At 40.9% G+C, this 27,785-nt stretch overlaps 2 protein-coding genes and 1 pseudogene across 3 annotated transcripts; 2 read left to right on the top strand and 1 right to left on the bottom strand.

Annotated features, from left to right (window-relative positions):
- Positions 1 to 1,178: 1,178 nt before the first annotated feature.
- Positions 1,179 to 3,061, bottom strand: Romo1 (reactive oxygen species modulator 1). Its single transcript, XM_026383228.2, has 3 exons — positions 2,971 to 3,061; positions 2,651 to 2,781; positions 1,179 to 1,372 (listed from the first exon to the last, which is right to left on the bottom strand). Exons 2-3 carry the CDS (start codon positions 2,779 to 2,781, stop codon positions 1,264 to 1,266), a joined length of 240 nt encoding a protein of 79 aa, XP_026239013.1. The 5' UTR covers positions 2,971 to 3,061; the 3' UTR covers positions 1,179 to 1,263.
- Positions 3,043 to 27,785, top strand: Nfs1 (NFS1 cysteine desulfurase). Of its 2 annotated transcripts, none has more exons than XM_026383227.2 (13): positions 3,043 to 3,229; positions 3,815 to 3,924; positions 4,464 to 4,580; positions 6,538 to 6,621; positions 7,846 to 7,998; positions 16,519 to 16,612; positions 17,272 to 17,406; positions 22,783 to 22,940; positions 23,327 to 23,432; positions 23,830 to 23,911; positions 24,492 to 24,575; positions 25,100 to 25,189; positions 27,058 to 27,785. In XM_026383227.2, the coding sequence occupies exons 1-13, from the start codon at positions 3,133 to 3,135 to the stop codon at positions 27,119 to 27,121; spliced, it is 1,374 nt and encodes a 457-aa protein (XP_026239012.1). In that variant the 5' UTR covers positions 3,043 to 3,132; the 3' UTR covers positions 27,122 to 27,785. The 2 variants fall into 2 exon arrangements, with proteins under 2 accessions (XP_026239012.1, XP_077655682.1); XM_077799556.1 differs by having other exon boundaries at positions 3,049 to 3,229; positions 3,821 to 3,924.
- Positions 15,375 to 16,332, top strand: LOC113178912 (10 kDa heat shock protein, mitochondrial pseudogene; annotated as a pseudogene).

The raw sequence follows: 27,785 nt of genomic DNA, 5'->3' as shown, positions 1-27,785 counted from the left end.
GATCAAAAGTTCAAGGGGAAGTTCAAGTTCAAGCCTGTAATCCCAATGTTATTTCAAGACAAAGAATTTTGTGGAGGATCAGGTTATAGTTGACATCATTGAGGCCTGGTTAGGATGTTATCTGGGATTTAGCCACTTAAAAAGGTAGAAAAGTGATATTTCAGATTTTTTTTTCATTGTATAAACTGTTGTTTTCTGATCAAGCAAGAAGATCAATTTCAGGTGTGACCAGGATAAGTTATTAAAATCCTTTGGGAGGACTGGAGTTGTAGCTCAGCTGTAGAGTGCTTGCCTGTGAGGCACTGTGTTCGATTCCCAGCACCACATATAAACAAGCAAATAAAGGTCCATCAACAACTAAAAACAATTTAAAGGAAAAAAAAATTTTTCTATGCCAGCCATGGTGGCATGTGCCTTAAGCCCAGCAATTTCGTGGAAGTTCCAAGTTCAAGGCTAGTCCTAGCACCTATATGAGTGTGTCTTAAAGAAAAAGGCTGAGGATGTAGCTCTGTGATAAAGTACCCCCTGGTTTCAATCCCCAGTACCAAACAAAAAATAAGCCTGGGTGTGGTGGTGCATGCCTGTAATCTCAGCAATCTGCGAGGATGAGTTAGGAGGATCAGAAGTTTAAAGCCAGCCTCAGCAACTCTGTCAGACCCTGTCTCAATATATAAAAAGGGCTGGGGATGTGGCTCAGGGGTTAAGCAATGCAATGCTCTGTATCAAAAAAACAACCTGGGTATGTTATCAGTGGTTGAGAACTACTGTGTTCAATACCAGTACCACAAAAAAAAAAAAAAAACAAAAAAAACAACTTTTTACAGTGTGTTATATTGAGGAAACATAGGTTTTACAGTGTTTAACCTCACAAACTGTTACAAAAACATCAAATTTACAGGGTTGAATTGAAAGTTTTAATAGAGGGCTGGGGTTATGGCTCAGGGGTAGAGCGCTCGCCTCGAATGTGCAAGGCCCTGGGTTCGATCCTCAGCACCACATAAAAAATAAAGTTATTAAAATAAAGTTTAGTAGAGTATATGGAGGGTATCAGGCATCCCCAAATTTCCAATTTTGGATATCTAATCCAGGCCCTGTAAACAGTACCAATCCTACTCATTAGCCTACCTGTTTTTACTCTACAAAATCTTTGGCCAAGTTGGATAATAATAGACTGAAAATGAGAAGAAAAGACTTTGTTTTATTATGGTACAAGGGCCAGGGTGGATAGGAAGATGTAGATGTAGTGGGCAACCACTGTCCTGGTTAGCATCGTATGCCCATTCCGATGGCCATGAATGTGCCAAATGTGCCGCCACTCTGCATCATAGTTTTCCCAATGCCGCCCATCAGCTCCCGACCCCGCATTCCGATCCTGAGGAGGAAACCAAGATGGGGCCATTTGGGAACAAAAATACTTTCTTTTTCCAATCTGCACTTGTAATAATTATGAATTAAGCACTACTAAAATCTAGCAATTCCTTTATATCACTTGGTACTGCGAAATTTTACCTCTTCCCATATGGGTAATGAAAAAAAGATTAATCAGGGTCTCTAGGAAATTCAATAGAATGTCATATCAACTGCTTTCAATTTGTGGGAGACAGGAGATAGTGTCAAGTGCATGGTGGCACTGGGGAATGAATGATAAGGATGTCTTACTGCACTATACTCCCAGCCTCTTTTGTTTTTTTAAGACAGGGTCTTGCTATGTTGGAGAGAGGCTGGTCTTGAATTTGCAATTCTCCTGCCTCAGTCCTTTGAGTGTGGGACTACAGGGGTCACTATCACTCCTGATGTGAAAGCAGTTTTTACAGTTGGTTTTGCCTCCTGAGTGTCATCGAATAGATATTTGTCTTAGTTGGTTTTTGGTATTAATGATTTTGGAGTTGATCATGGGTTCAAGAACCAGCTCTGTGATTTTATAGGCTGTTTCAAAAAACCATAAAATGGGCATCAAAACACAGAAGTGGGTTTCTTTTTTTTTGGGGGGGGTGGTACCAGAGATTGAAGGAACTCAGAGGATGTTAACCACTGAGCCACATCCCCATCCCCAATTGTTTTTTACTTTTAGACAGGGTCTGGCTAAATTGCTGAGGTTGGCCTGGAACTTCAGATCCTCCTGTCTCAGCCTCCCAAGATGCTGGGATTACAGGCTAGCGCCACCATACCCGGCCAACAGAACTGGTTTGTTAAATATGGTACTTCTCAGTATATTGCAATTTATAATCTGGAAACACGGGAATAACACTGCCCAAATGAGAAAATGACCTTCCAAGTGTACAGTGTTATATACTTCATCTCTACATCTCATTCCCAGGGCAAACACCTCAACAATTTTCATTTTGTGCAACTGGATATAAAAATATCAGCAACAGCAGTAATAATTATTTACTAAGCCCTTGCTATGTGCCAGATTCTACACAATGCGTGCTGACTTGATTCTTACAAAGGTGGTGTTACTGTTTTCATCTACACTTGATGAAACTACGCCTCCAATTTGCCTCACCTCACTGAACAAATGAAAGAAGGGGTAGAAAGAATTTGACTGTAGGGCTCTGCACTGCGCTCCCAGCCTGAATCAGGCTCTATTCAGGATGCAATCGAGCAAGCCGTGAAGTCCCTCCCAAAGTTCACCAACTGCGTCCCTCACCTGAGACAGGAAAAGGTGCCAAAGAGCGCTCCGGCCGCCATGCCCACGGCACAACCCATGACAAAGCCCATCTTCACGCGGTCGAAGCAGCTTGGCTGGGACTGCCCGTAGGGACCCACGGCCACCGGCATCTGCGGAATGTGAGGGAATGGAAGTGCGGGCCCAGCGGACAGCCCAGAAGCCGGGCGGAGTGGGGAGCCAGCCCAAGGGGTTCAGGAAAATTAGTGAAGGAACAGCCTCTTGCCCTATTCCACCACCCTCTTCGCATTCCAGACCCGACGCCGCGCGACGCAGCCCGGCTCGGGCCACCCCAACCTCACCTCGTTCGTGGCCTTTGTCGCTCGGCTCTACGTCTCACACCGAAAACCAGACGGAGGGCGTTCGCATCCGGGGGATCGCTTCCGGAGCGCGAGGCAGTACTTCCGGGAACCCGGGGCCGCGGACTGCAGCCACTTCGGGTAGTGGGTTCTGACGCTGGGACCATGCTGCTACGAGCCGCTTGGAGGCGGGCGGTTTTGGCGGTGGCCGCCGCAGTCGGGCCCAAGCCTGCGACGCCCTCCCGGGGGCTGCGCCTGCGCGGTACGCTTCCGATCCCACTCTTCGCCGCCCTTCCCCGAATCGGCCTCCTTTCCCCTTCGAGCGGCCAGTCCCCCCGAATATTCCCAAGCTTCCCTGTCCCGCCCCGCAGCCCAGAATCTTTGACTCTTTGTCTCGCTTGCACCCCACAGAGTTTCTCAGGCTATACGTCAGAACGGTTAATTCCTCCGCTTCACACTCCCACCCCAGTCCCCGCAGATCTTGTCCCCAACCCCCCATAGCCTGGAAGCCTGGGCCTTCTGACCTCTCCTGGCCAACTATTAGATATGCTGGTCCAGCCTCGAGTCCAGGTTCCATCTAGATGGCTTTGCCCTTCTGAGCTCTCTCCACTCCATCTAGCCAATTTGAAAATTGCCACCAGCGTCCTCCTCCGCCCCCCCCCCCCATCACCTTGTTTCTAACAGTAGCCTCCTTGTATAGTGTTCTTTGATATTGTTTACTTCCCCTTAGGATTCCACCCCATCACCCCTTAAACTTATCACACTTCTATCCAGCTATTGAGTCTCTGTGGCTGCTGTGTGTTCATAGTTGTGTCCTCCTTCACTTGGCCACTCCACTTTTTGTCAGTCGTAGATCATGCCTCCCAGTCGGCTGTTGCCTCAAATTCAAAGGCTGCTCCTGAGGCAGAGTCAGTGCTGCGACCTCTCTACATGGATGTTCAAGCTACCACGCCTCTGGTAAGAATACAGCGGCAGCTTTTCCTAAGGCTGTAATAGCAAGTACTTATTAGAAGTGAAAATGCATAGAAAGGGTGGATCGCTGTAAAGGTGAGAGCCTTTGAGGTGTTTTGGGAAAAGGAATAGAGCCAGGAGTTAAGAGGCTTAAATTCTTATTCATATGCTAGATATCTGATCCCCTTCTCCAGTATTAGTGCAAATTTTCAACTATGTGTGAGAAGAGATTTTTCCCTGCTATCATGCATGTCCCAACTCCTCATAAATCACATTGCTGGTGGAAATGCAAACATCTGCAGAAACAGTAGTCAGAACAGTGTTTACTACCTGAGGGGACAATAGAACAATCTGATTGAAGATGGGTTGGGAGTGGGAGTATATTAGGTTGATATTTAATTAATAGAAGGGAGGGAAGACTTGTCTAACCTAGGCAGTGATGAAGGGTTGGGAGTGTGTTGAGGCAGGGTGGGCAGGTTTGGAAATGTAGTGGGGCCTGAGTTGACTGTGGACTCAAGGTGACTCATCTGTTGTGTTGTGCTCAGGACCCCAGGGTGCTTGATGCCATGCTACCATACCTCATTAACTTCTATGGGAATGCACACTCTCGGACACATGCTTATGGCTGGGAGAGTGAGGCAGCCATGGAACGTGCTCGCCAGGTTAGTACAGAGGAGTCTGGGAGGTTACAAGGTCAGAGGTTCAGTGGCCTGTGGGAGATATTTCCTTAGTAGGTGGAATAGAAGTAGAAATAATTTGGGGATTAGTCTTGGTGTCTGGGTTGTGTAACTCACACCTATAATCACAGTGGCTCTGGAGGCTGAGGTAGGAGGCTCTATAGTTCAAAGCCAGCCTCAGCAATTTAGTGAGGCCCTAAACAATTTAAGTGAGCCAAAATAAAATTTTTAAGAAGGGCTGGGAATGTGGCTTAGTGATTAAGGTACTGAGTTCAAACCTTGGTGCCAAAAAAAAAAAAAATCCTGAAATTATTATTTGGGTTCTTTCTTTCTAGAAGATATTCAGAGAGTAGCCTGGAGACTGACCATAGACATTTGATTAGTATCCCTATTTTCTAATTGAATTACCTTGGGGAAATGATCTAATTTCTCTTAAGTCTCAATTTTCCTCACATTTCAAGTGGAGTGGAGTAGATTCTACTGTGTGATTATTGGGTGGATTAAATTAGATTAGGTTGGTAAGTTTTTTAACACAATTCCTATACATAGTCTGTATATAGTGAGAACTCAATAAGTACATTTAAAAAATAATGTCGCTGCTGAATGCAATGATAGATGTCTGTAGTCACAACTACTCAGGAGTCTAGGACATGAGGATCAAAAGTTCCAGGTTAGTCTAGGCAACTTAATGAGCCGTGACCAAACTCCAGGTACTCTGGAGGCTAAGGCAGGAGAGTCACAATTTTGAGGCCAGCCTGGGCAACTTGGTGAAACTCTCTCAAAATGAAAGGTAAAAAGAACTGGAGGTGTGGCTCAGTGGTATCACACCACTGATCCCTATTACAAAAAATACCTATATAAATAATTATAAAAGGGCTGGGGATATAACTCAGAGGTAGAACTCTCCTGGGTTCAATTCCCAAAATGATATCACTTAATGTTCTTTTTTTGATGGGGTTGCTGGGGATTGAACCCAGGGTCTTGTGCATGCTACATACTCTGCAACTTAGCTACTTCCTGAGCCCCCCCCCCCTTTTTTTTTTTTGGTCCCATGAATTGAACCCAGGGGCACTTAACCACTGAGTCACATCCTCAGCCCCTTTTAAATTTTTTTTTAAGAGAGAGACAGAGAATTTTAATATTTATTTTTTAGTTTTTGTGGACACAACATCTTTGTTTGTATGTGGTGCTGAGGATCGAACCCGGGCCGCACGCATGGCAGGCGAGCGCGCTACCGCTTGAGCCACATCCCCAGCCCTTAATATTTTTTATTTAGAGAAAGTGTCTAGCTAAGTTGCTTAGGGTCTCTCTAAGTAGCTGAGACTGGCTTTGAATTTGTGATACTCCTGCCTCAGTTTCTCAAACTGCTGAGATCACAGGAATGCACCACTGTACCCAGCTGGCTTAAAATTCTTGCTAGTTTATCTTGTCTTGCACTGGAAAAGAACACAGAGTCTAAAATGTAACTGAAACTGGCCTTTGTCTAACACACTAACATTAGTCTAGTTGATATGTAAGTGCAAAGCTTCTTCTTGGGCTGTATGTAGAATACAATGGAGCTCCTTTTTTATTTGCTCACTCCTAGTGACTGATCGCAGAGGCACTCTACCATTGAGTTACTTATTTATTTTTGTTTTGTTTGTTTGTTTGTTTGTTTTTAGTACCAGGGATTGAACCCAGGGGCACTTAACCACTGGGCCACATTCCCAGCCTTTTTTTGTATTTTATTTAGAGATAGTTTCTTGCTGAGTTACTCAGTACCTCTCCGAGTTGCTGAGGCTGGCTTTGAACTCCCAATCCTCCTGCCTCAGCCTCTTGATTTGCTGGGATTACAGGTGTGCACCACCATGCCTGGTTCATTTATTTATTTTTCTGAGGCAGGATCTTGCTAAGTTGCTGACTGGGGAACTGATGATATCTATCTCTGTTTCTTGGCATATAGCAAGTAGCATCTCTGATTGGAGCTGATCCTCGTGAGATCATATTCACTAGTGGTGCTACTGAATCCAACAACATAGCAATTAAGGTAAGAGAAAGGTGCTGAGGGTGTAGCTCAATTGGTGTTGGATCCTCAACACCTCCTAAGAAAAGGAAAAAGGTAAGAAAAGGGAAATAGATGGCACCTCTGGAATTGTGGGCCATCATGCCCAGAAAGATAACACACCCTTTCTAATATGTTGATTCTTTTTTCCCTTTGTTCCAATTAGTTCTATTTTTGTTATTTATTTTTTGATGCTGAAGATCAAACTCAGGGTATAAAGTGTGCTAAGTATGTGTTCTAACATTTAGCTATATCATCAGTTTCTAATATTTCATATTTTGTATGTGGTGTTAAAGATCGAACCTGGGCCGCATGCATGGCAGGCGAGTGCACTACCACTTGAGCCACATCCCCAGCCCAATAATTTCATATTTTACTTTTAGAATAATTTTGTATTATAAACTGAGTGGGGGGTACTGCATATTTTATCACTTTAATTTTTTTTTGTTGGTACCAGGGATTAAACTCAGGGTCTCCGGTGTGCTAGACAATTGCAATAAGTTTTATTTTGACAGTGTTTTGTTAAGTTGCCTTGGTTGGCCTTCAACTTGCAATCTTGCTATGTCAGCCTCCCAAGTAGCTTTGGACTGCATGTGCTACCATATCTGGTTATGTGGTGTTTTTTTTTTTTTTTTGTCTTAAATGAAAGAAATGCTTTTTACTTCTTTATTTCCTTATAATAAATTGAAATTCTAAGAACTTAAAATATAATACTGGGGGTTGAGGTGTAGCTCAGTGGTAGAGCACTTGCCTAGCATGTATGAGGCACTGGGTTCGATCCTCAGTACCACATAAATAAATAAAATAAAGGCATGCTATCGATCTACAACTATACAAAAAATAATTTAAAAAAATATATAAAATACTGTTTTTTCTGATATTAAAAATATCACATAGGGGCTGGGGGTGTGGCTCAAGTGGTAGTGCGCTCACCTGGCATGTGTATGGCCTGGGTTCGATCCTCAGCACCATATACAAATAAAGATGTTGTATCAGCCAAAAAACTAAAAAAAAAAAAAAAAAAAAAAGTGTCACATAGTTGGCTGGGAAATAGTCAGTAATAGCATGCATGCTTAGCATGTGTGAAGCCCTGGATTCAATCCTCAGCACCAAACCAAGTGAAAAAACAAATCCCTTTGTAAATGGAATTGAAGTTATTGCTATTTCCCTGAATATGTTCTATGTCCTTCCACCATCATTACTGTTTAGGGGGTAGCCAGGTTCTACAGGTCACGGAAAAAGCACTTGATCACCACCCAGACAGAACACAAATGTGTCTTGGACTCCTGTCGTTCACTGGAAGCTGAGGGTTTTCGGGTCACCTACCTCCCAGTGCAGAAGAGCGGGATCATTGATCTAAAGGTAAGAATAGCTTTTGGCATTACCGGCAAAATAGGAGTGTCCTGGCTTCAGCTCTAAATCTGTCTCTTCAACCTTGGCTAGCTAGAGCTTAAAGGTGGTTTTAATGGTGAGGGTGGATTTTAGAGAAATCATCCTGGCAAAGAAAGAGATTGTTTCCCTTGAGTGAGCACATCCTCCCCCTCTTTGAAGGACTTGTGTCTCCACTTTATTGGTGCTTCCTGGCTTTTATGAGAGCCACTGGGCATGTGTTCAGGATGCTGGAGACTCTTACTCACTATGGCAAAGTTCCTCTTTCCCTATTCTGATGCCATTTATCCCCCCTAAAAAGGAAGTAGTATAGGGCTCTTTTCTTTCTCTCTGGCACTGAAGATTGAACCCAGGGTCTTTTGTATGCTAGGTAAGCATTCTACCACTGAACTACACCCCGAACCCTTTCCTTAAATTATTTTTTTAATATCTGTTTTTTAGTTGTAGTTGTCAATACCTTTATTTTTTAATTTATTTTTTTATGTGGTGCTGGCACTTGCTAGACGAGTACTCTACCTCTGAGCCACAACCCCAGACCCGCCTTTCCTTAAGTTTTATATTGAGATAGGATTTCATTGAGTTGCCCAGGCTGCCCTCTAACTTGTAATCCTGCTGCCTCGAACTCCTCCAGTAGTTGGTACCACAGGTATGCACCACAGCATACAATTAGCAGTGTGGCTTAATGGTAGAGTGCTTGCTAAACATGAATGAGGATTTAGTCTTCAGGGCTAGGGAAAAAAAAAGTATACTTTTATAGAATCTTACCCATTTTGGCCCATTTCTTTATATATATGTGTATATATGTGTGTGTGTGTGTGTGTGTGTGTGTGTGTGTGTGTGTGTATGAGGGGAAAAATATTAAATATATAAAGATATATTTATTTTTACTATCGTAAAGAATCCTGCCGTGAATAACTCTACATATATGACTTTTTTATCTTTCATCAATTATTTCTTCATTTAATCAATAAATATTTATTGAGAAAAAAAAAAAGATATATTTATTTGGGGTTGAGGTTATGGCTCTGCGGTAGAGCACTTGCCTAGCCCTGGGTTCAATCCTCAGCACCACATAAAAATAAATAAACAAAATAAAGGTATTGTGTCCGAATACAACAAAGAAATCAGTATTTTAAAAAAAGCCAGGACAATTGGTCCCATAATAATAATAAAAAAAAAAGATATATTTATTTATTTTAGGTTGTGAGTCGAAGCTTCTTTTCTACCAAATTTTGGATACCAGCATTCCTAGACAAATTCAAACATGCAGTTTGTAGACATAGCCCTAAGTCCAAATTCAAAACTCTTTTTTTTTTTTTCAAATCATTTTATTGTTTGTTCCATCTCTCTTGCTTTTAATTATCTCTCAGTCATTCATATCTATGGCTGCTTCCACATAATGTCTCTGGAATTATGCCCTTCTTTTCTTTCTTTCTTTCTTTTTTTTAAATACCTTTAGTTTATTGATTTATATGTGGTGCTGAGGATCAAGTCCAGGGCCCCGCATGTGCCAGACAAGCGCTCTACCGCTGAGCCACAACCCCTGCCCCATCTTCTTTTATTTCTTTGGCTGGATTGAATCCTGAATCTTAGGAACCTCTGTACTTGACTTTGTTGCCTGTCCTTTAGCCCCCACTTTCTAGTATCCTGCAGATCCTCACCAGACTGTATTTGTAAAGGACTTGTTTGATATTTTTCTTGTTTTAATATATATATTAATCTTTATTGGTTCATTATAATTATACATAATAATGGATTTGCTGTTATATATTTGTATATGTGTACAACAGCATAATGTGGTCAGTTTCATTCCCCAGTATCTCCCTTTTTCCTCCCCTCTTTCCTCTCCTTGGTCCCCTTTATATTTCCTTTCTATTTTCATAGGACCTTCTCTCCCCATGTTTTTTTTTTTTTTTTTTAATTTACCCACTTTTTTTTTCCTCTCTAGCCTTCACATATGAGAGAAATCTTCTGACCCTTTGAATTTGCTTTTATTTTGCTTAACATGATATTCTTGAGTTCTATCCATTTTCCTTCGAATGACACTACTTTCATTCTTTATTTTTTTCACTTCTGAAAAACCCTTAGATGCTGGGCATGGTAGAACACATCTGTAATTCCAGCAACTAGGGAGGCTGAGACAGCAGGATTTCAAGTTTAAAGCTAGCCTCAGCAACATAGTGACACCATCTCAATATTAAAAATGAAAAAGCCTGGGGATGTAGCTTAGCAGTAAAGTCTCCCTGTTTTCAGTTCCTAGTACCAAACAGTGAAACAAACAACAAAAACCCTGAGAAATTTACCTGGTATTAAAATATCTTTTTTGGGGGGTGCGGGGGATGCGGTACCAGGTGTTGAACTCAGGGGCATTCAACCACTGAGCCAAATTCCCCAGCCCTATTTTATATTTTATTTACAGACAGGGTCTCACTGAGTTGCTTAGCACCTCGCTTTTACTGAGGCTGACTTTGAACTTGTGACCCTCCTGCCTCAGCTTCCAGAGCCCTGGAATTACAGGTGTGTGCCACTGCGCTCAGCTTATTAAAATACCTTAACAGGGCTGGGGATGTGGCTCAAGCGGTAGTGCGCTCGCCTGGCATGCGTGCGGCCCGGGTTCGATCCTCAGCACCACATACAGACAAAGATGTTGTGTCCGCCAAATACTAAAAAAAAATAAATATTAAAATTCTCTCTCTCTCTCTCCCTCTCACTCACTCTCTCTCTCACTCTTTCAAAAAAAAATAAATAAAATAAAATAAAATAAAATAAAATACCTTAACAGTGTTTTTTTAAGCATCTAAAAATTGAAATGTAATTCACATATCATAAAATTCATCCTTCAGGAGTGTTTATAATTCTCAGTGGTTTAGTGTATTTACAAAGTTGTTTGAGCTGGGTGCAGTTGTGTAGGCCTGTAATCCTAGTGGCTCAGGAGGCTGAGGCAGGAGAATCACGAGTTCAAAATCAGCCTCAGCAATTTAGTGAGGTGCTAAGGAATTCAGTGAGACCCTGTTTCTAATAAAATACAAAATAGGGCTGGGGATGTAGCTCAGTGATCAAGTGCCCGAGTTCAATCTCTGGTATCCCACCCCCCCAAAAAAAATGTTTAAATAATCATCACTACCATGTTCCAGATCATTTTCATCATCCCCAAAAAGCTTTCAGTTCTTTTGACTATCATTTGTGCTTTCTGTGTTATACCTGAAAAGCCTTTGCCACATTGAAAGTTATAAAGATTTATATATTTCCTTTTTTTTCTACTTATTTATTGATTGATTGATTTTATTTAATTAATTTATTTTTTAAAATATTTTTTTAGGTGTAGATGGACATAACACAATGCCTTTATTTTTATGTAGTGCTGAGGATCGAACCTGGGTCCGGCCCATTTTAGGCGAGTGCTCTACTGCTGAGCCACAATCCCAGCCCCCTTTTTTATTTATTTTATGTGGTGATCAAACCCAGTGCCTCACCTCCACTAGGAGAGTGCTGTACCACTGAGCCACAACCCCAGCCCTATCCATTTCCTTTTAAGAGTTTTGTAGTTTTTATCTCTTACATTTAGGTCTTTGGTCATTTCAAATTTAATTTTTGTACATGATATGAGGTAAGGAAGCTGAGGCAAGAGGATCACAGGAATCCAGAAGTTTGAGGCCAGACTAGGCAACATAGTAAAGCCCAATCTCAAAAAAAAAAAAAATCAGTTGAGCATATATGTATCAGTTTATTTCTGGAATTTCAGTTTTGTTCTTCTATTCTTATACCATTGTTTTGATTCCTATAGCTTTGTAAATCAGGCAGTATAAGCAATCCAACTTAGTTGTTGTTTTATTTTTGTTTTTTCCAAGATTATTTTGGCTATTAAGGTGTTTTGCAATTCCTCATGAATTTAGGATCAGTTCTATTATTCTTTTTTTTTTTTTTTTTTTTGGTACCAGGGATTGAACTCAGTGGCACTTGGCCACTGAGCCACATTCCCAGCCCTATTTTGTTTTTGGCGGACACAACATCTTTGTTTGTATGTGGTGCTGAGGATCCAACCTGGGCCCGCACGCATGCCAGGTGAGCGAGATACCGCTTGAGCCACATCCCCAGCCCCCCAGCCCTATTTTGTATTTAGAGACAGGATCTCACTGAGTTGTTTAGCGCCTTGCCATTGCTGAGACTGGCTTTGAACTCACAATTCTCCTGTCTTAGCCTCCGGAGCTGCTGGAATTACATGCGTGGGCCACTGCACCTGGCCTGTTACTCTTTTTTTTTTTTTTTTTAGGGGCTGCTTTGTGGGGCTCAGTAGCAGAGTGCTTGCCTAGCACGTTCAAGGCCCTGGGTTTGATCCCCAGCACCAAATAAAAATAAAATAAAGGTATTGTGTCCAACTACAACTCTAAAATACGATAAAAAAAATTTAAAAATATTTATTTTTTAGTTGTAGTTGGACACAATACTTTTATTTAATTTATTTTTATGTGGTGATGAGGATCAAACCCAGGACCTAGCACATGTGAGGCACTGGGTTCGATCACTGGCACCACATAATAATAAACACATAAAATAAAGGTATTGTGTTCATCTACAAGTAAAAAATATTTTTAAAAATATTGAAAAAAAAAACATTGATTTGAGGATCAGCTTTTTTTCCCTTCCCCCACCCTGTTTTTGAAGGCAGGTCTTGTTGTACCCTTGATCTATATCCCGAGCCCTCTCTTAAATTTTAGTTATGTTGCAGGAAACAGACTGGTCGAGAAGCAGCAAGTAGCACTCAGACAGGAGGATAACTCCAAACTTTATTTTACACCAGCGGGCCCAGAGGAAAACAAAATGTCCAAATCTGAGCCCTGATCCACAGTTTCTTACAATATTTATAGGTTATTTGACATCATCTTAGACCTATTCTATCACTGGGGCTTTTTCCTCTTTTTAAAAAATGTCCTGGGGGGCTGGGGATGTGGCTCAAGCGGTAGCGCGCTCGCCTGGCATGCGTGCGGCCCGGGTTCGATCCTCAGCACCACATACCAACAAAGATGTTGTGTCCGCCGAGAACTAAACAATAAATATTAAAAAAATTCTCTCTCTCTCTCTCTCTCTCTCTCTCTCTCTCCCCCCCCCTCCTCTCTCACTCTCTCTAAAAAAAAAAAAAAAATGTCCTGGGGCTAGGGTTGTGGCTCAGAGATAGAGCGCTCGCCTGCCATGCATGAAGCACTATGTTTGATCCTCAGCACCACATAAAAATAAAATAAGGATATTGTGTCCACCTATAACAACAACAAAAAAAATGTCCTAATCTGTGAGCTGAAGGCCTTGTGCAGGGACTCTAGCATAAGCATGCTCACAGAAACTGATAAGAAGAAAGGGCTCTTTTCACAGGCATCTGTTTCATTTTAAGGAGTAGTAGTCAGACTCCTAGGGCAGTTATTTACAATCCAAAACATAGGGACTCATGCATGATTAATTAAGCTTCCAAGAGAAAGGCTGAGAGAGGGGTGTGGAATTGACCCCTTTCTCAGGCATTGGTTTCTTACCATACGTTTTTTTTTTTTTTTTTTTAACATTTATTTTTTAGTTCTCGGCGGACACAACATCTTTGTTGGTATGTGGTGCTGCTGAGGATCGAACCCGGGCCGCACACATGCCAGGCGAGCGCGCTACCGCTTGAGCCACATCCCCAGCCCCTACCATACGTTTTTTATAATTTTATTTCACAACTGGGTCTGCTTTTGCCATCACAGTTATTGGCTGGTTCTTGCTCAATGGCTAAGGCTGGCCTTGAACTTGTTATCCTCCTTCCTCTGTCTCTTGAGTTACTGTGTGCACCTTGTTGCCCAGCTCTTGTTTGGATTTCTTTTTTTGGATTTTACTTGTACTGAATTGTGTATATGTATCTGTTTAGTTCTGTGCTGTTTTATCACATTAGGTTTCATATAAAAATTACCATAGTCAAGGTACAAATAATTTCATCACCATAATGATCCTTCATTTCATTTGTTATTCTTAAAACCACCAATCTAGCTAGGTGCAGTGATGCATGCCTGTAATCCCAGCTAATCAGGAGGCAGGAGGAAATTCAAGGCCAATGACTCACAATTTATTGAGACCTTTTCTCAGAATACAAAGGGCCGGGATGTAGCTCCAGTTGTAGAGCACCCCTGGGTTTAATTCCCAAGGACTGAAAACAGAAACAAAAACAAAAATGTTGATCTGTTCTCAGATTCTTTAATCTTGTAACTGTATAATGTTATATAAATGGAATTATATAGTAAGTAATCTAGGATGGGCTATTTTCACTCAACATCCATCTTTGGAGATTGTTGTTTATACATACCAGTAGTTTGTTATTAGCGAAGATTATTCTGTGTTATATATGTACCATAGTTTATTTAACCACCTATTAAAGGACATCTGAGTAGTTTCTAGGTTTTCGCTATTATAAATAAAGCTACATTGAACATTTGTGTACAGGTTTTCTGAGAATTTAATTTTTCTCTGGGATAAATGCCTAAGAATTCAATTACTGATTCATTTGGTAATTTTATGTTTAGGGTTTTCTTGGGGGGCAGGTACCAAGATTGCACTTGACCATTGAGCTACATCACCAGCCCTCTTTTGCATTTTATTTAGAGACAAGGTCTCACTGAAGTGCTTAGCGCCTTGCTTTTACTAAGGCTGGCTTTGAACTTGTGATCCACCTGCCTCAGCCTCTTGAGCTGCTAGGATTACAGACCCTGGGATTATAGGCATGTACTACTGTGTGCAGCTGTTTCTTTCACTCTCTCTCCCTCTCCCTCTCCCTCTCTCTCCTTTTCTCCTTTTTTTTTTTTTTTTTTTTTTTTGATACTGGGGAATGAACCCAGGGGCAAGTCCACTAAGCTTTATCCCCACTATTTTGAAAAAATTTTATTTTGAGATAGGGTCTCACTAAGTAAGTTGTTGAGAGGCTCTCTAAAATTATCAAAGCAGGCCTTGTACTTCAGATCCTCCTTCTTCAGCCTCCTGAGTCATCGTGATTACAATTATGCACCACCATGCCCAGTGCAAGACCATCTCAAGCCAGGCACAGTGGCACATGCCTGTATTCCCAGCAATTTGGGAAGCTAAAACAGGAGGATTTAAAGTTCAAGGCCAGCCTTAGCAATTTAGTGAAACTCTCAGCAATTTGGTGAAAACCTGTCTCAAAAATAAAAAGGGGGAAAAAAAAATAAAAAGGGTTGGGGATGTGGCTCAGTGGTAAAGCGCCCCTGGATTACATCCCCACTACCAACAAAAAACCAAAACCAAAACCAAACAAAACAAACCTCAAAAAAAAAAAAAAAAGAAACCAGAAAATCTGTCAAACTGTTTTATTAAGTGATTGGTTATACATTTTGCATTTCCACCAACTGTGTATGAATGCTTCAGTTTCTTTCATACTCACCAGCATTTTATGTTTGTTTGGTTTGTTATTTTGCAGTGTGTGGTTTGAACCCAGTGCATGCTAGGCAAGCACTCCATCACTGAGCTATGTTCCCAACCCCCTAGTTTATTCTAAGGGTTCCCAGAGGTTGGGGGTGGGTTGCAGGGATATTGAACTCAGGGGGACTCGACCACTGAACCAAATTCCCCAGCCCTGTTTTGTATTTTATTTAGAGACATGGTCTCACTGAGTTGCTTAGCATCTCACTTTTGCTGAGGCTTGCTTTGAATTTGTGATCCTCCTGTCTCAGCCTCTGGAGCCACTGGGATTACAGGCTTGTACCACTGCACCTGGCCAACCCCCCTGGTATTTTTATTTTATCCAGTCCAATAGGGGAGTAGTAAAAGGCCCCCTTTTAAATTTATGTTTGCCACATGTTCCGAGGGCCGCTCTGCAGGTCTCTTTGCGGTGACGACCCTAGAGCAGAGTCGGAGCTGCGAGTCATGGCCGTACAAGCATTTAGAAAGTTTCTTCCACTTCTTGACTGAGTATTGGTCGAAAGGAGTGCAGCAGAAACTGTAACCAAAGGAGGCATTATGCTTCCAGAAAAATCTCAAGGAACAGTATTGCAAGCAACAGTATTAGCTGTGGGATCAGGCTCTGAAAGGAAAGGGTGGAGAGATTCAGCCAGTTAGTGTGAAAGTTGGAGATAAAGTTCTTCTCCCAGAGTATGGAGGCGCCAAAGTAGTTCTAGAAGAAAGGATTATTTTTTATTTAGAGATGGTGACATTCTTGGAAAATATATAGACTGAAACAAATCACTGTTGAAATGGCATCCTATGAAGCTGCCCATTCCACTGAAGTTCTGAAATCTTTCATCATGTAAATAATTTCCATGTGTCTTTTATAATAAACTGATGATAATCTAATAACATCCACTGCCTCAAAATTTTAGTTTCCTCGTACTTGTGTAAACATTTCCAAATAAAATATGTAATGAAAATAAATAAATAAATAAATAAAATAAAATTATGTTTGCCTACATTCTTATTTAGGGAGGACTTTTTCATCAGAATATAGTCTTCTTAAATCCCACATATTCTTAGGAACTGGAGGCTACCATCCAGCCAGATACGAGCCTGGTTTCAGTTATGACTGTGAACAATGAGATTGGAGTAAAGCAGCCTATTGCAGAAATAGGTGAGTGTCATGAACCTTGCTGACTAGTTGGGTCCATCTTAGGAAGTAGGGATAGACTGAGAGTTCCAACACTCTACAGAGCGTTATGAGTGAACAAAAGAAAGAGAGTCTAAGTATCGCCTTCTAGGACATTATAAGTGACAGAGCAGTATTTGAACCCAGATCTAGTACCATTTCTGTTTTTTCATTTTATTTTAGTTGTTTTCTAAAACAACCACAAAACAACAATAAAACAACCCTCTACTTTTTTTTTCCTTTAGAACATCTCTTTATTTAATCTCCACTTAGAGCTCTCCTTGTAATCTCTTTATGCAGATTTGTTAATCTTTCCTCCTTTTAAATCAAAAAGGTTCTAAAAGGTAATGTGACATTTTGAAAGGTCATTGTTTATAAGGTGGTAAGAAAGAATCTCATGCATCAGAATATCAGGAGTATATTCATTGAGTACTTTGTCCTTGAGCTTTAGAGAGCAGAGAAATTGGAGGACAGGGAAGGGAGGGGAAAGAGAAGGAGGGAGTGAAAGTGGAAAGGTGGAGCCAGGGGTGGAAGAGGATTTAGAATCATTTACTGTGGGTAGAGAATTCATGGTGTATGGGGGACCACTGTCAGGTTAGTTCCCAATGTTGTGCTGTGGGTCTTCCCCTCTGTTGTTTTTTCAGGGCGGATTTGCAGTTCCAGAAAGGTATATTTCCATACGGATGCAGCCCAGGCTGTTGGAAAAATCCCACTTGATGTCAACAACATGAAAATTGATCTCATGAGCATCAGTGGTCACAAAATCTATGGTCCTAAAGGTACCAGCCCCTCCTAGAGTGCCTCTTGTCTGAACATCTCCTCTTTGACAGATGTTTCTCAGAGTTATTTGAGACTGGCATTACTTTCAAAGGAAGTTGTACGTTCAGAATGCCCAGCAGAATGCATGTGTCATTTAGCAATATTCAAGAAACACTGGCCTATATATACACCCAAGTAGTTACTGTATGTACAATAGGCCATTCTTCCTTGATCCCTTTAAAAAAAATACCTTGAAAGCATATAAATATTAATTTGGCAGAGGAACACAGAGTTTTGTTCAGTCGAATTTCACCATGCAGGCACAGTTACCTTGTCTGCCTCACTAGGATGTGCAGAGCTTTTAAGTCCTTCTTTCCCAGTGTCTCACTTTAGCTTAGTGGAAGAGTGTATGGGTTTTAGCATCTATTGGTGTTCAGTAGTCTTAATAGTCTGTGCCCCTAATAGTCTCTTAAGGATACCTCTCTGTTCCCTATGTTCCTCCTAGCTGAGGAGTATTTTCAAGCTTGAGTTCTGTCTCCTCGACTCTTGGAAAGAGACTATTATCTTTTGTTCTATGGAGATAGGCCTAAAAAAGAAAAAAATTTCTGTCTCTGGAGTGAGGGTCTTTTTTGGGTTGATATCTATACCAGTATATTTTCTGTGTCTGCAGGGTTTCATCTGAGTATGTACCTTATAAGAGAATTGTAACAGTTCCTGGAAGGATGGAAGATGTTTATTCTAAGGGTTCCCAGAGGTTGTAAAGAGGGTTTTTGTGACTATTTTTTTTCAAAAAGTCCAACAGTCTTGATGACTATGCTCTCTGTAATCCCAGCAATTTAGGAAACTGAGGCAGGAGGATTGCAAATACATGGCCAACCTGGGCAGTTTAGGATTTTCTCCCCAGTACTGGGGATTGAATTCAATGCCTTGCATAAGCTAGGGAAGTGGTATTCTACCACTAAGCTACAGCCCCTGCTGCCAGCCTAGGCAATTTACTGAAACTCTGTTTCAAAATCAAAAATAAAATGGGACAGGCATGGTGGCACACACCAATTATCCCAGCGGGAAAGCTGATTGCAAGTTCAAAGCCAGCCTCAGCAAAAGCAAGGCACAAAGCAACTCAGTGAGACCCTGTCTCTAAATAAAATACAAAATAGGGCTGTGGATGTGGCTCAGTGGTTGAGTGCCCCTGAGTTCAATCCTCAGTACCCCCCAAAATATATAAAAATAAAATAAAATGGGCTGAGGCTATAGCTCAATAATAAACCACCAGTATTGAAAAGGAAAAAAAAATAAGTTCAACAGGCTCTCTATCTAATTAAAATGTTGGGTTTTTTTGTTTGTTTGTTTTGTTTTTCATTTTTGTTTTTCCTTCTCACTTTCTCTATTTCATTTGTAATGCTGGGGATGAAACCTAGGGCCTCACACATGCTAGGTATTTTTGGTAAAACCATTGAACTCATATTGATCAAAAGCTCCAGTCAGCTAGGCGTGGTGGGGCAAGCCTGTAATCCCAGTGGCTGGGGAGGCTGAGATAGGAGAATCCTGAGTTCAAAGCCAACCTAAGCAAAGGCGAGACACTTAGCAAGTCAGTGAGACCCTGTCTCTAAATAAAATACAAAATAGGGCTGGGGATGTGGCTCAGTGATCCAGTGCCCTGAGTTCAATCCCCAGTACCAAAACAAAACAAAACAAAACAAAAACAAATGCTTTAGTCAGCACTTGTACCTGTATAGGTATTTCTCATTATCTATCCTCAGCATCTTAATCAATTTAGATAATGTGGTATCCTTCACTATCCTTACATGGTATCTGAGCACTTGTCTCAGATTTGAGAAGTGCATAGAGTCTGATAGTGTAGGGCACTTGCATTTTTTAAATTTTTTATTTTTTTAGGACACTCATTTTTTTTAAGAATATTTTTTAATATTTAATTTTTAGTTTTCGGTGGACACAACTTCTTTATTTTTATTTTTATGTGGTGCTGAGATTCTAACCCAGCGCCTCATGCATGCCAGGCAAGCACGCTACCACTTGAGCCACATCCCCAACCCGAGGACACTCAAATTTTTTTAATGGGAAAATGAATTTATTCATTTATCTATTTGAGACAGGGTCTCTCTATGTTGCCTAGGCAGGCCTAAAAGTCCTCCTGCCTCAGCCTCTTGAGTAACTGAGATTACAGGAATGAGCCACTATAATGAGTTTGAAATATTTCTTTTCTTTTTTGGTACCAGGGATTGAACCCTGGGGCACTTTACCACTGAGCTACATCTCCAGCCCTTTTTATTTTTTTATTTTGAGACAGGGTCTTGTTAAGTTGCTTAGGCCTCACTAAATTTCTGAGGCTAATCTTGAACACACCATCTTCCTGCCTCAGCCTCCTGAGCTCCTGGAATTATAAGCATGCACTGCCATGCCAACACTGAAAAATTTTTTTTCTTTTTCTTTTTTTTTTTTTTGGTACCAGGGATTGAACTCAGAGGTACTTAACCACTGGAAACATTCCCAGTCCCTTTTATTTTTTATTTTGTGATAGGGTCTCATTAGTTGCTTAGGGCCTTGCTAAGTTGCTGAGGTTGACTTTGAGCTGGTGATCCTATTGCCTTAGCTTCCTGGGCTGCTGGGATTCCAGGCATGTGTCATGGTGCCTGACTAAAATATTTCTTAATAAATGTAATAGAGTCTATAAATCATTGTTAAATTGGTGTCCTTCATGATAAACTTGGAAACTATTGCCTTAGTTTTTTTTTAAACATTTATTTTTTAGAAGTAGTTGGACACAATACCTTTATTTTATTTATTTATTTTATGTGGTTCTGAGGATTGAACCCAGGGCCTCACACGTGCTAGACCAGCACTCTACCGCTGAGCCACAATCCCAGCCCCTTGCCTTAGTTTTTATAGTAATTTTATTCTGTGCTTAAACTGTTTTTCTGCATGGGAGATGAATTTTTATCAAGTACTATATTCATTCTAGAACCCTTGACTACTTAATGGATATCTTTGCATACTCATGCTCATATTTTTTAATAGAATTCCTATAAGTTGGTTTGTGGAGTCACAGGCTATACATATTTTTTTTTTGAATTTTAATATTTATTGTTTTTAGTTTTTGGCGGACACAACATCTTTGTTTATATGTGGTGCTGAGGATCAAACCGGGGCCTCACACATGCCAGGCGAGTGCTCTACCACTTGAGCCACACCCCCAGCCCCTACTATACATATTTTTAAGGGTGTTTTGTTTTGGCACTGGGGATTGAACTTAGGGGTGCTTAACCACTTACCCACATCCCCAGCCCTTTTTAAATTTTATTTTGAAACAGGATCTTGCAAAGTTGTTGAGGCTAGCTTTGAACCTACCATCCTCTTGCCTCAGCCTCCCAAACTGCTGGGATCACAGGCATGCACCACCATTCCTGGCTTTTAAGTTTTGATAAACTTTGAGAGAGTGCAAATTCTTAATACCATTCTGATTCTTCCCTTAAAGGTTTTTATTTTTTTTCTCCTTTTTAAAAAATTTTATTTAGAACAGGTAATATATTTATATAGATCAAACTTTAAAACCTTCCCAAAAACACACAATGAGAAGTCTTCCTTCTACCTCTGTCTCCTCCCTTTGAAAAAAAAAAAAACAATTTCTTGGTTATTTAATTTTTTTCTGTTTTTGAGACCCAGCTCACTGTGTTGCCCAGATTGTTCTCCAAATTCTGGGCTCAAGTAATCCGATCCTTCTGACCCATCCTCCTGAGTGCTGGGGAGTATAGGTGTGTGCTACCATGTGACTTTTTTTTTAATATTGATTTTTTAGTTTTACACAATACCTTTTAATTTATTTATTTATTTTTATGTGGTGCTGAGGATCGAACCCAGGGCCTCATGCATGCTAGGCGTGTGCTGTACCGTTGAGCCACAACCCCAGCTCCATGTGTATTTTTTTAAAATATTTATTTATTTATTTATTTTAGTTTTCGGGGGACACAACATCTTTGTTTGTATGTGGTGCTGAGGATCGAACCCGGGCCTCATGCATGCCAGGCGAGCGCACTACCGCTTGAGCCACATCCCCAGCCCCCCCATGTGTATTTTTATATAGCAATTTCTTCCCACAACTTCTTTTCCTGTCCTGGATCTCATATTTAGTGGCGTCTTGGCATAGCTAAGTTAGATTGCTGCTACAATAAATATACTTGTGTATATTTGTAGAATTATTCTATGCATTTTCACATACATACATACTTCCCCTCCATCCTGCTGTTGATTCAGATGGTAGCATATTATATTCATTGTTCTGATCTTGCTTTGTTTTACCTAACAATATCTCACTTTTTTTTTTTTTAATTCCTTTTTTGGTATCAGGGATACAACCCATGCCTTAACCACTGAGCTACATTTCTAACCTTATTTTTTTTTTTTTAATTTTGAGACAGGACCTTGCCAAGTTGCTGGGGCTGACCTTGAATTTGTGATTCTCCTGTCTCAGCCTCCCATGTTGCTGGGATTACAGGCATGCACCACCACACCTGGCTGTCTTACATTTTTTAATTATAAGATAGAATTTGTTGAGCTGGGGATGTGGCTCAAGCGGTAGCACACTCACCTGGTATGCGTGCAGCCCGGGTTCGATCCTCAGCACCACATACAAACAAAGATGTTGTGTCCGCCAAAAACTAAAAAATAAATATTAAAATTCTCTCTCTCTCTCTAAAAAAAAAAAAAGATAGAATTTGTTGGGGTTTCATAAGTTTTCTTTCTTTTTTTGTGGCGGGGCGGGGGGTGGGTATTAGTAGGGATTGGACCCTGATGTATTATACCACTGTGCTATATCCCAGCCCCTTTTATTTTTCAGTTTGAGACAGTATCTTGCTATATTGCCTAGACAGACCTCAAATTCACAATTTTCATGCCTCTTCCTACCAAGTAGCTGGGATGACAAAAATATGCCATTGTGACTGACCACCTAACAATGTATCTTGGAGATCTTACAGTGTTGGTACTGAAAGAATGTCTTCATTCTTTTATATATCTGGGTAGTATTTCATTGCATAGACATCAAATTATTTGACATTCCCCTGATAACGCCCATCCAAAATGTTTCAATCTTTTTGCACATATGAATAATGCTGCAGTGTATGATATGATTTCATTTGTTGCTTAGGGAACTACCTTAGACCATTTTGGTCATTACTCCTTCTGGTAGTTAAATTCCTGATGTTAAATAATTTTGCAAAATATTATGATTTTGGTGCTATCTTCTCAGCTTTTTTTTTTAATTTAGAAAAATTTCAGCTAAGAGGAAAATTGAAATAATATTTTGATTTCTTGGAAAGTGATATTTTGTTTATTTTGTTTCATCTGGATTTCTCTTTTTTGTAACAAATTTTTTTTCCCAGGGGTTGGTGCCATCTACATCCGCCGCCGGCCCCGAGTGCGTGTGGAGGCCCTGCAGAGTGGAGGGGGGCAGGAGCGGGGTATGCGGTCTGGGACAGTGCCTACACCCTTGGTGGTGGGGCTGGGGGCTGCGTGTGAGGTGGCACAGCAAGAGATGGAGGTATGAGAAGAGCAGTTTCCTCCCACAACTTCTTTTCCTGTCTTGGGTCTCATATTTAGTGGTGTCTTGGCATAGCTAAGTTAGATTGCTACTAGAAGAGGAGGTTTTTTTCAGTAAGCTCCTGCTGGCCCCCTAGACCGAAGGAAGTATTAGGGGCTCAAAACCCATGTCCTGGGAGAACTTATGAACTCACTTGTTTTAGTTTTGTTGGAACTGTGTGTGGCGTTACTGAGCACTTTTGCACATTAGGTAGTGTTCTCAGGGCTGGAGATAAAAGTGGTCTCCAGCAGTAACATAGGATGGTAGAGGAGAAGGGTTTCTTTGAGCATGTGTTTTTGAACTGTTTGGTGATCATGTTGCTTAATCCTCCCCTATATTCGCCTTAGTATGACCACAAACGAATCTCAAAATTAGCAGAGAGACTGATAGAGAAAATAACGAAGAGCCTTCCAGATGTGGTGATGAATGGGGACCCCGAACACCACTATCCTGGTATGGACATAATTTTTTTTTTTTTTTTTTCTTATTTTTGGTTGTTGGGGCTGGGGTTGTGGCTCAGCAGTAGAGCGCTAGCCTAGCATGTGCAAGGCCTGGGTTCGATTCTCAGCACCTCATAAAAATAAGTAAACAAAATAAAGGTATTGTCCAACTACAACTAAAAAACTAATATTAAAATATATATATATATTTTTGGTTGTAGATGGACATGATACTTTTATTTTATTTATTTATTTACTTATTTTTATGTGGTGCTGAGGATCAAACCCAGTGCCTCATACATGCTAGGCAAGTGCTCTACCACTGAGCCCCAGCCCCAGCCCTTTTTGATTCCCATTCTACAAGAGGCTCGAGTCTAGACCCCTTTCATAGAGTATCCTTCTTTCTTTAGGCTGTATCAACCTCTCCTTTGCATATGTGGAAGGGGAGAGTCTGCTGATGGCACTCAAGGATGTTGCCTTATCCTCAGGGAGGTGAGTTGGACCAGATAGACAGGGACTGTGGTAGGGCTTCTGTGTTCCATACCGTTACTAAGCTTCATGGTATGGCAAAGACAGGCACAAGAGCTCTTGATTCAAGGTAAAGGTAATTTTTTGGCTGGGTACAAGCTGAAGTTTATCACCCTAGCAGAGCTTCCTGGAGAATTCTGTATTTTTGTGATTCTAGGGAATGTGTGTGTCTGATGTAGAGTTCCACTAGTAGTTCTGTTACAGATCTCCAGAATTGAAGATACTCTAAAGGTCACCAAGGATTTATCTTCCCTTGGAGAATGAGTACAAGGTTCTTTGCTGCCTCTTTTTGTCAGATTCACTTCATGGGGTATCATGCTTTGGCTCTGTCCTTGTTCAAGGATGTTATCCATGATGGGAGCCAGAGGAGCTGGGTTCACAACCTAAAATGTGTAAGGCAGCATTAGGCTCTTTAGCTCTGCCAGATTAGGTCTTTTGTCCCTATGGGGACAGAAGGGCTCTGGGGGAGGAAGTAAGACTTGAGTTTTGTGGCTTACAGAGATGTTGATGATGATCTGAGCAAGGTTCATGTCTGTTTCCTCAGTGCTTGCACCTCTGCATCCCTGGAGCCCTCTTATGTCCTTAGAGCGATTGGCACTGATGAGGATTTAGCACACTCTTCCATCAGGTCTGTGAGTTGAGCTGCCATGTTTATGAAAGACATCCTCTTTATTTTTTATTTTCTGTTATACAGTCTTTTTCTGTCTGGTTCTTCTTATCCCTTCTTTCTTTCTCTCTGTTTTTTTTTGGGGGGGGGGTGCTGGGTGTTGGTTTAGAACCTTGTTCCTGCTAAGCACCTACACTACCACTCCCAACCCTTTCTTATTCCTTCTTGATTCTTTGGGAAAATTTCTGGGGCAGAGGTTTTCAGACTTCATTGAGCATCACTTGGGAAATTTGTGAAGGATGACAGTTTCTGAGTCTCACATTCGTATTTGGCTTCACTAGGTCTGGAGGAGAATTAGGAAACTTCTTCTGAGGTGGTTCTGATGTATTAAATTCACAGACCATGTTCTAAGAAACTCTGGCCTAGAGGGGTAGGACCATATTCTTCTAAGTCTTTTGTGTACTAGGTTCTCAGTGAGTACTGGCCAAGTAAATTTACCACAGTACCAGCTCTGATGAAAAGCTCTTCTCCTTTTCCTTCTTAAGGTTTGGCATTGGCCGCTTTACTACAGAGGAGGAAGTAGACTACACTGCAGAGAAATGCATTCAGCATGTGAAGCGTCTTCGAGAAATGAGGTATGCACTATTGTATCAGAAACTCTTAGAATAAACTGTAGTGTAGGCCCCTCTTTTGTCCTCATGTGTTCACGCTGCCAGAAACCAAAGTTTGATTTTTTTTTTTTTTTGGTGTTGAGGATTGAACCCACTCTACCAACTGAGTTATATACCCAGTCCCAGAAACCAGTTTGAGAGTAATTGGATTTTAGGATTTAGAGCTTCCATGAAGTAAGAAAGTAGAGCTCTTTGGTTGCTTGTTTTCAGAATATGAGAAAGTGGTTTAAAAATTGAAGAACTACATTAATACAGGTAGCATTTTTCATTACTGTTATTGATAGTACTAGCAAAAATTGTTGCAGCAATATCAGTACAAAGTTAGTGACTTATAGCCTAAGTATATGAGAAAATTCCTTTTAAGATACGAATTTTTTTTTTTTTTCCTTTGAGGAACTGGGCATGGAACCCTTGTGTATACCTTGCTTCCCTTTGAGTTCTCCCTGGCCTTTCTGTGCTCTGGGTATTTCTTGCTAGGGTCTAGCTGTATTGCTTAAACATCTGCTGGTTGCTCAAGTTTCTTATGCTTAGGATTCTTCTTTTGGCCAGGCATGGTGGTACATGCCTGTAATCCCAGCTGCTTGGGAGACTGAGGCAGGTTCAGTAGTTCAAAGCCAGAGTTCAAAGCCGGCCCCAGCAAAAGTGAAGCGTTAAGCAACTCATTGAGACCCTGTCTCCAAATAAAATACAAAATAGGGCTGGGGATATGGCTCACTGGTCGAGTACCCCTGAGTTCAATCCCCAGTACCAAAAAAAAAAAAAAAAAGATTTTTCTTTTGGCCAAAGACCTTATTTTTCCTATATGGTTTCAGTATCTGTACCTTATCGCTTCTGACCCTTTACAAAATGAATTTAGCCTAGTCCCATTAGCTTTCAACCAAAACCTTATGTTGTGAGCCTATTAGGGACAGGAAGGAAATGATGGCTACCTTTAAGGAGCCTAGGAAAATATTATAAATAGAAAGTTATGCTGGGAATGTGTCATATAAAGGAGAAGGATAATCAAGAATAGAATTAAATCAGGTAGAAAAAAATATCTGGGTAACCCAAACCACAGAATTTCATAATTGGTGCTAGAGGTATAGCTCGGTGGTAGGTAGAGTGTTTAGCATGTGTGAAACCTTGGGTTCAATGCCCAGCTCGAAAATACAAAAACATTCACATAGTCATACCACACTGAAGTAATAGGTGGTCTGAAACATGCAAAACATTCATGCTGAAGGGGATCAGAACTCAGTAGAGATTTCTTATATGAGATGGGATGCTGGGGCCTAAAACCCAAGAGGTCCTTTTGGATTGGAGCCAGAAATTCTGAAAAGTTCAATATGGGGAGGTGAAAATGGCAAGAACTATATGATGGAACTGCATGCTCAGATGATTTAGAGCCAAGTTCCATCCAGGAGAACCGAGAACTAGATCAAAACCCAGAAACAAGTGCTGAAAAGTGGTCAATTTGTGATAGTTGTAGTAGAGAAGATGAAACTTGCTTTTTATACAGGTCTGAGGCTGTTGGTGTTCTTGGGAGCCTATAGCCTCTCACATGTGGGAGGAGAGCTTTAAGAATATGACCTCATCTGAAGTCCATTGACTAAAGGTTCAATTGCCTTTGAGCCTGAGGTGCCTAGTTAATACTGTTTGTTGGCTAGACTTGAGGAAGACTCATAGTAAGTAACTGGGAAAGACCTTATTGACCACCTGTGTTGAGATCCATTCAAGCCAAAGGCAGAGGAGAGACAAGAACAGGAGGCAAGTCATGGCTCAAGGCCTCAGAGCCAATGTTGACTGCTTCCTATCTAAGTTCTTACTCACTGAATGCCTCTTCTCTTTGACAGTCCTCTCTGGGAGATGGTACAGGATGGCATTGACCTCAAGAGCATCAAGTGGACCCAACACTAGAAGAGTGGGTACCTGATTTTGTGCTGGCCTGGCCCATCCTGCCTCACTGACCCACAAAAGCCAGGGATCTCATTCTACCCAGTGGTACTCTGTGTAACATCAGAATTGGTATAGCCCAGTAACATCATCACAGTCCTCTTCCATCTCAGAAACACAAGGAAAATTTCTTTCCCTCACCTTAGATCCTATGTTGGGACACATTCCCCATTTCTCTTCAGGTGTTCTTCTCTGGTCATTTATAGACTGTGGACATTCTCATCTGGAAGTAATAGAGACATTTGCTCTGATGTTGCTGCTGGACGTGTCTGTGTCCTTTGTGGGGAAAGCAAAAGGAAAAAGAGAAAGCTCTTTGGGGACTCCATTGTTCTATGTAGACATTTGAATTGTGGCATTTTACTGCTCAACTGGACTGGCTCCTTCAGCAACAAGCATAATCGACTTCAATTTAATCCTTTTAGAGACTCCAAAGAACATCTGTTTTTATTGACTGTAGACGAAATAACAACTTTCTTAGTTCTCAGCTTGACCAATATAGATATTGTCTTAGACTCTATCCATTATTCTAATATGACTCTATCCATTATTTTAATAATTTTATGTTTCTTCTCTTAGAATTTGTTAATTTGAAGATTTGGAGAGAAATAAATTTATCATCTTCTGTTTA

This window comes from Urocitellus parryii, chromosome 6 (assembly GCF_045843805.1).
Source record: "Urocitellus parryii isolate mUroPar1 chromosome 6, mUroPar1.hap1, whole genome shotgun sequence".
NCBI lineage: Eukaryota > Metazoa > Chordata > Mammalia > Rodentia > Sciuridae > Urocitellus > Urocitellus parryii.
The sequence above is the reverse complement of the archived record's forward strand: the minus strand, read 5'-3'. Positions and strand labels throughout refer to the sequence as shown.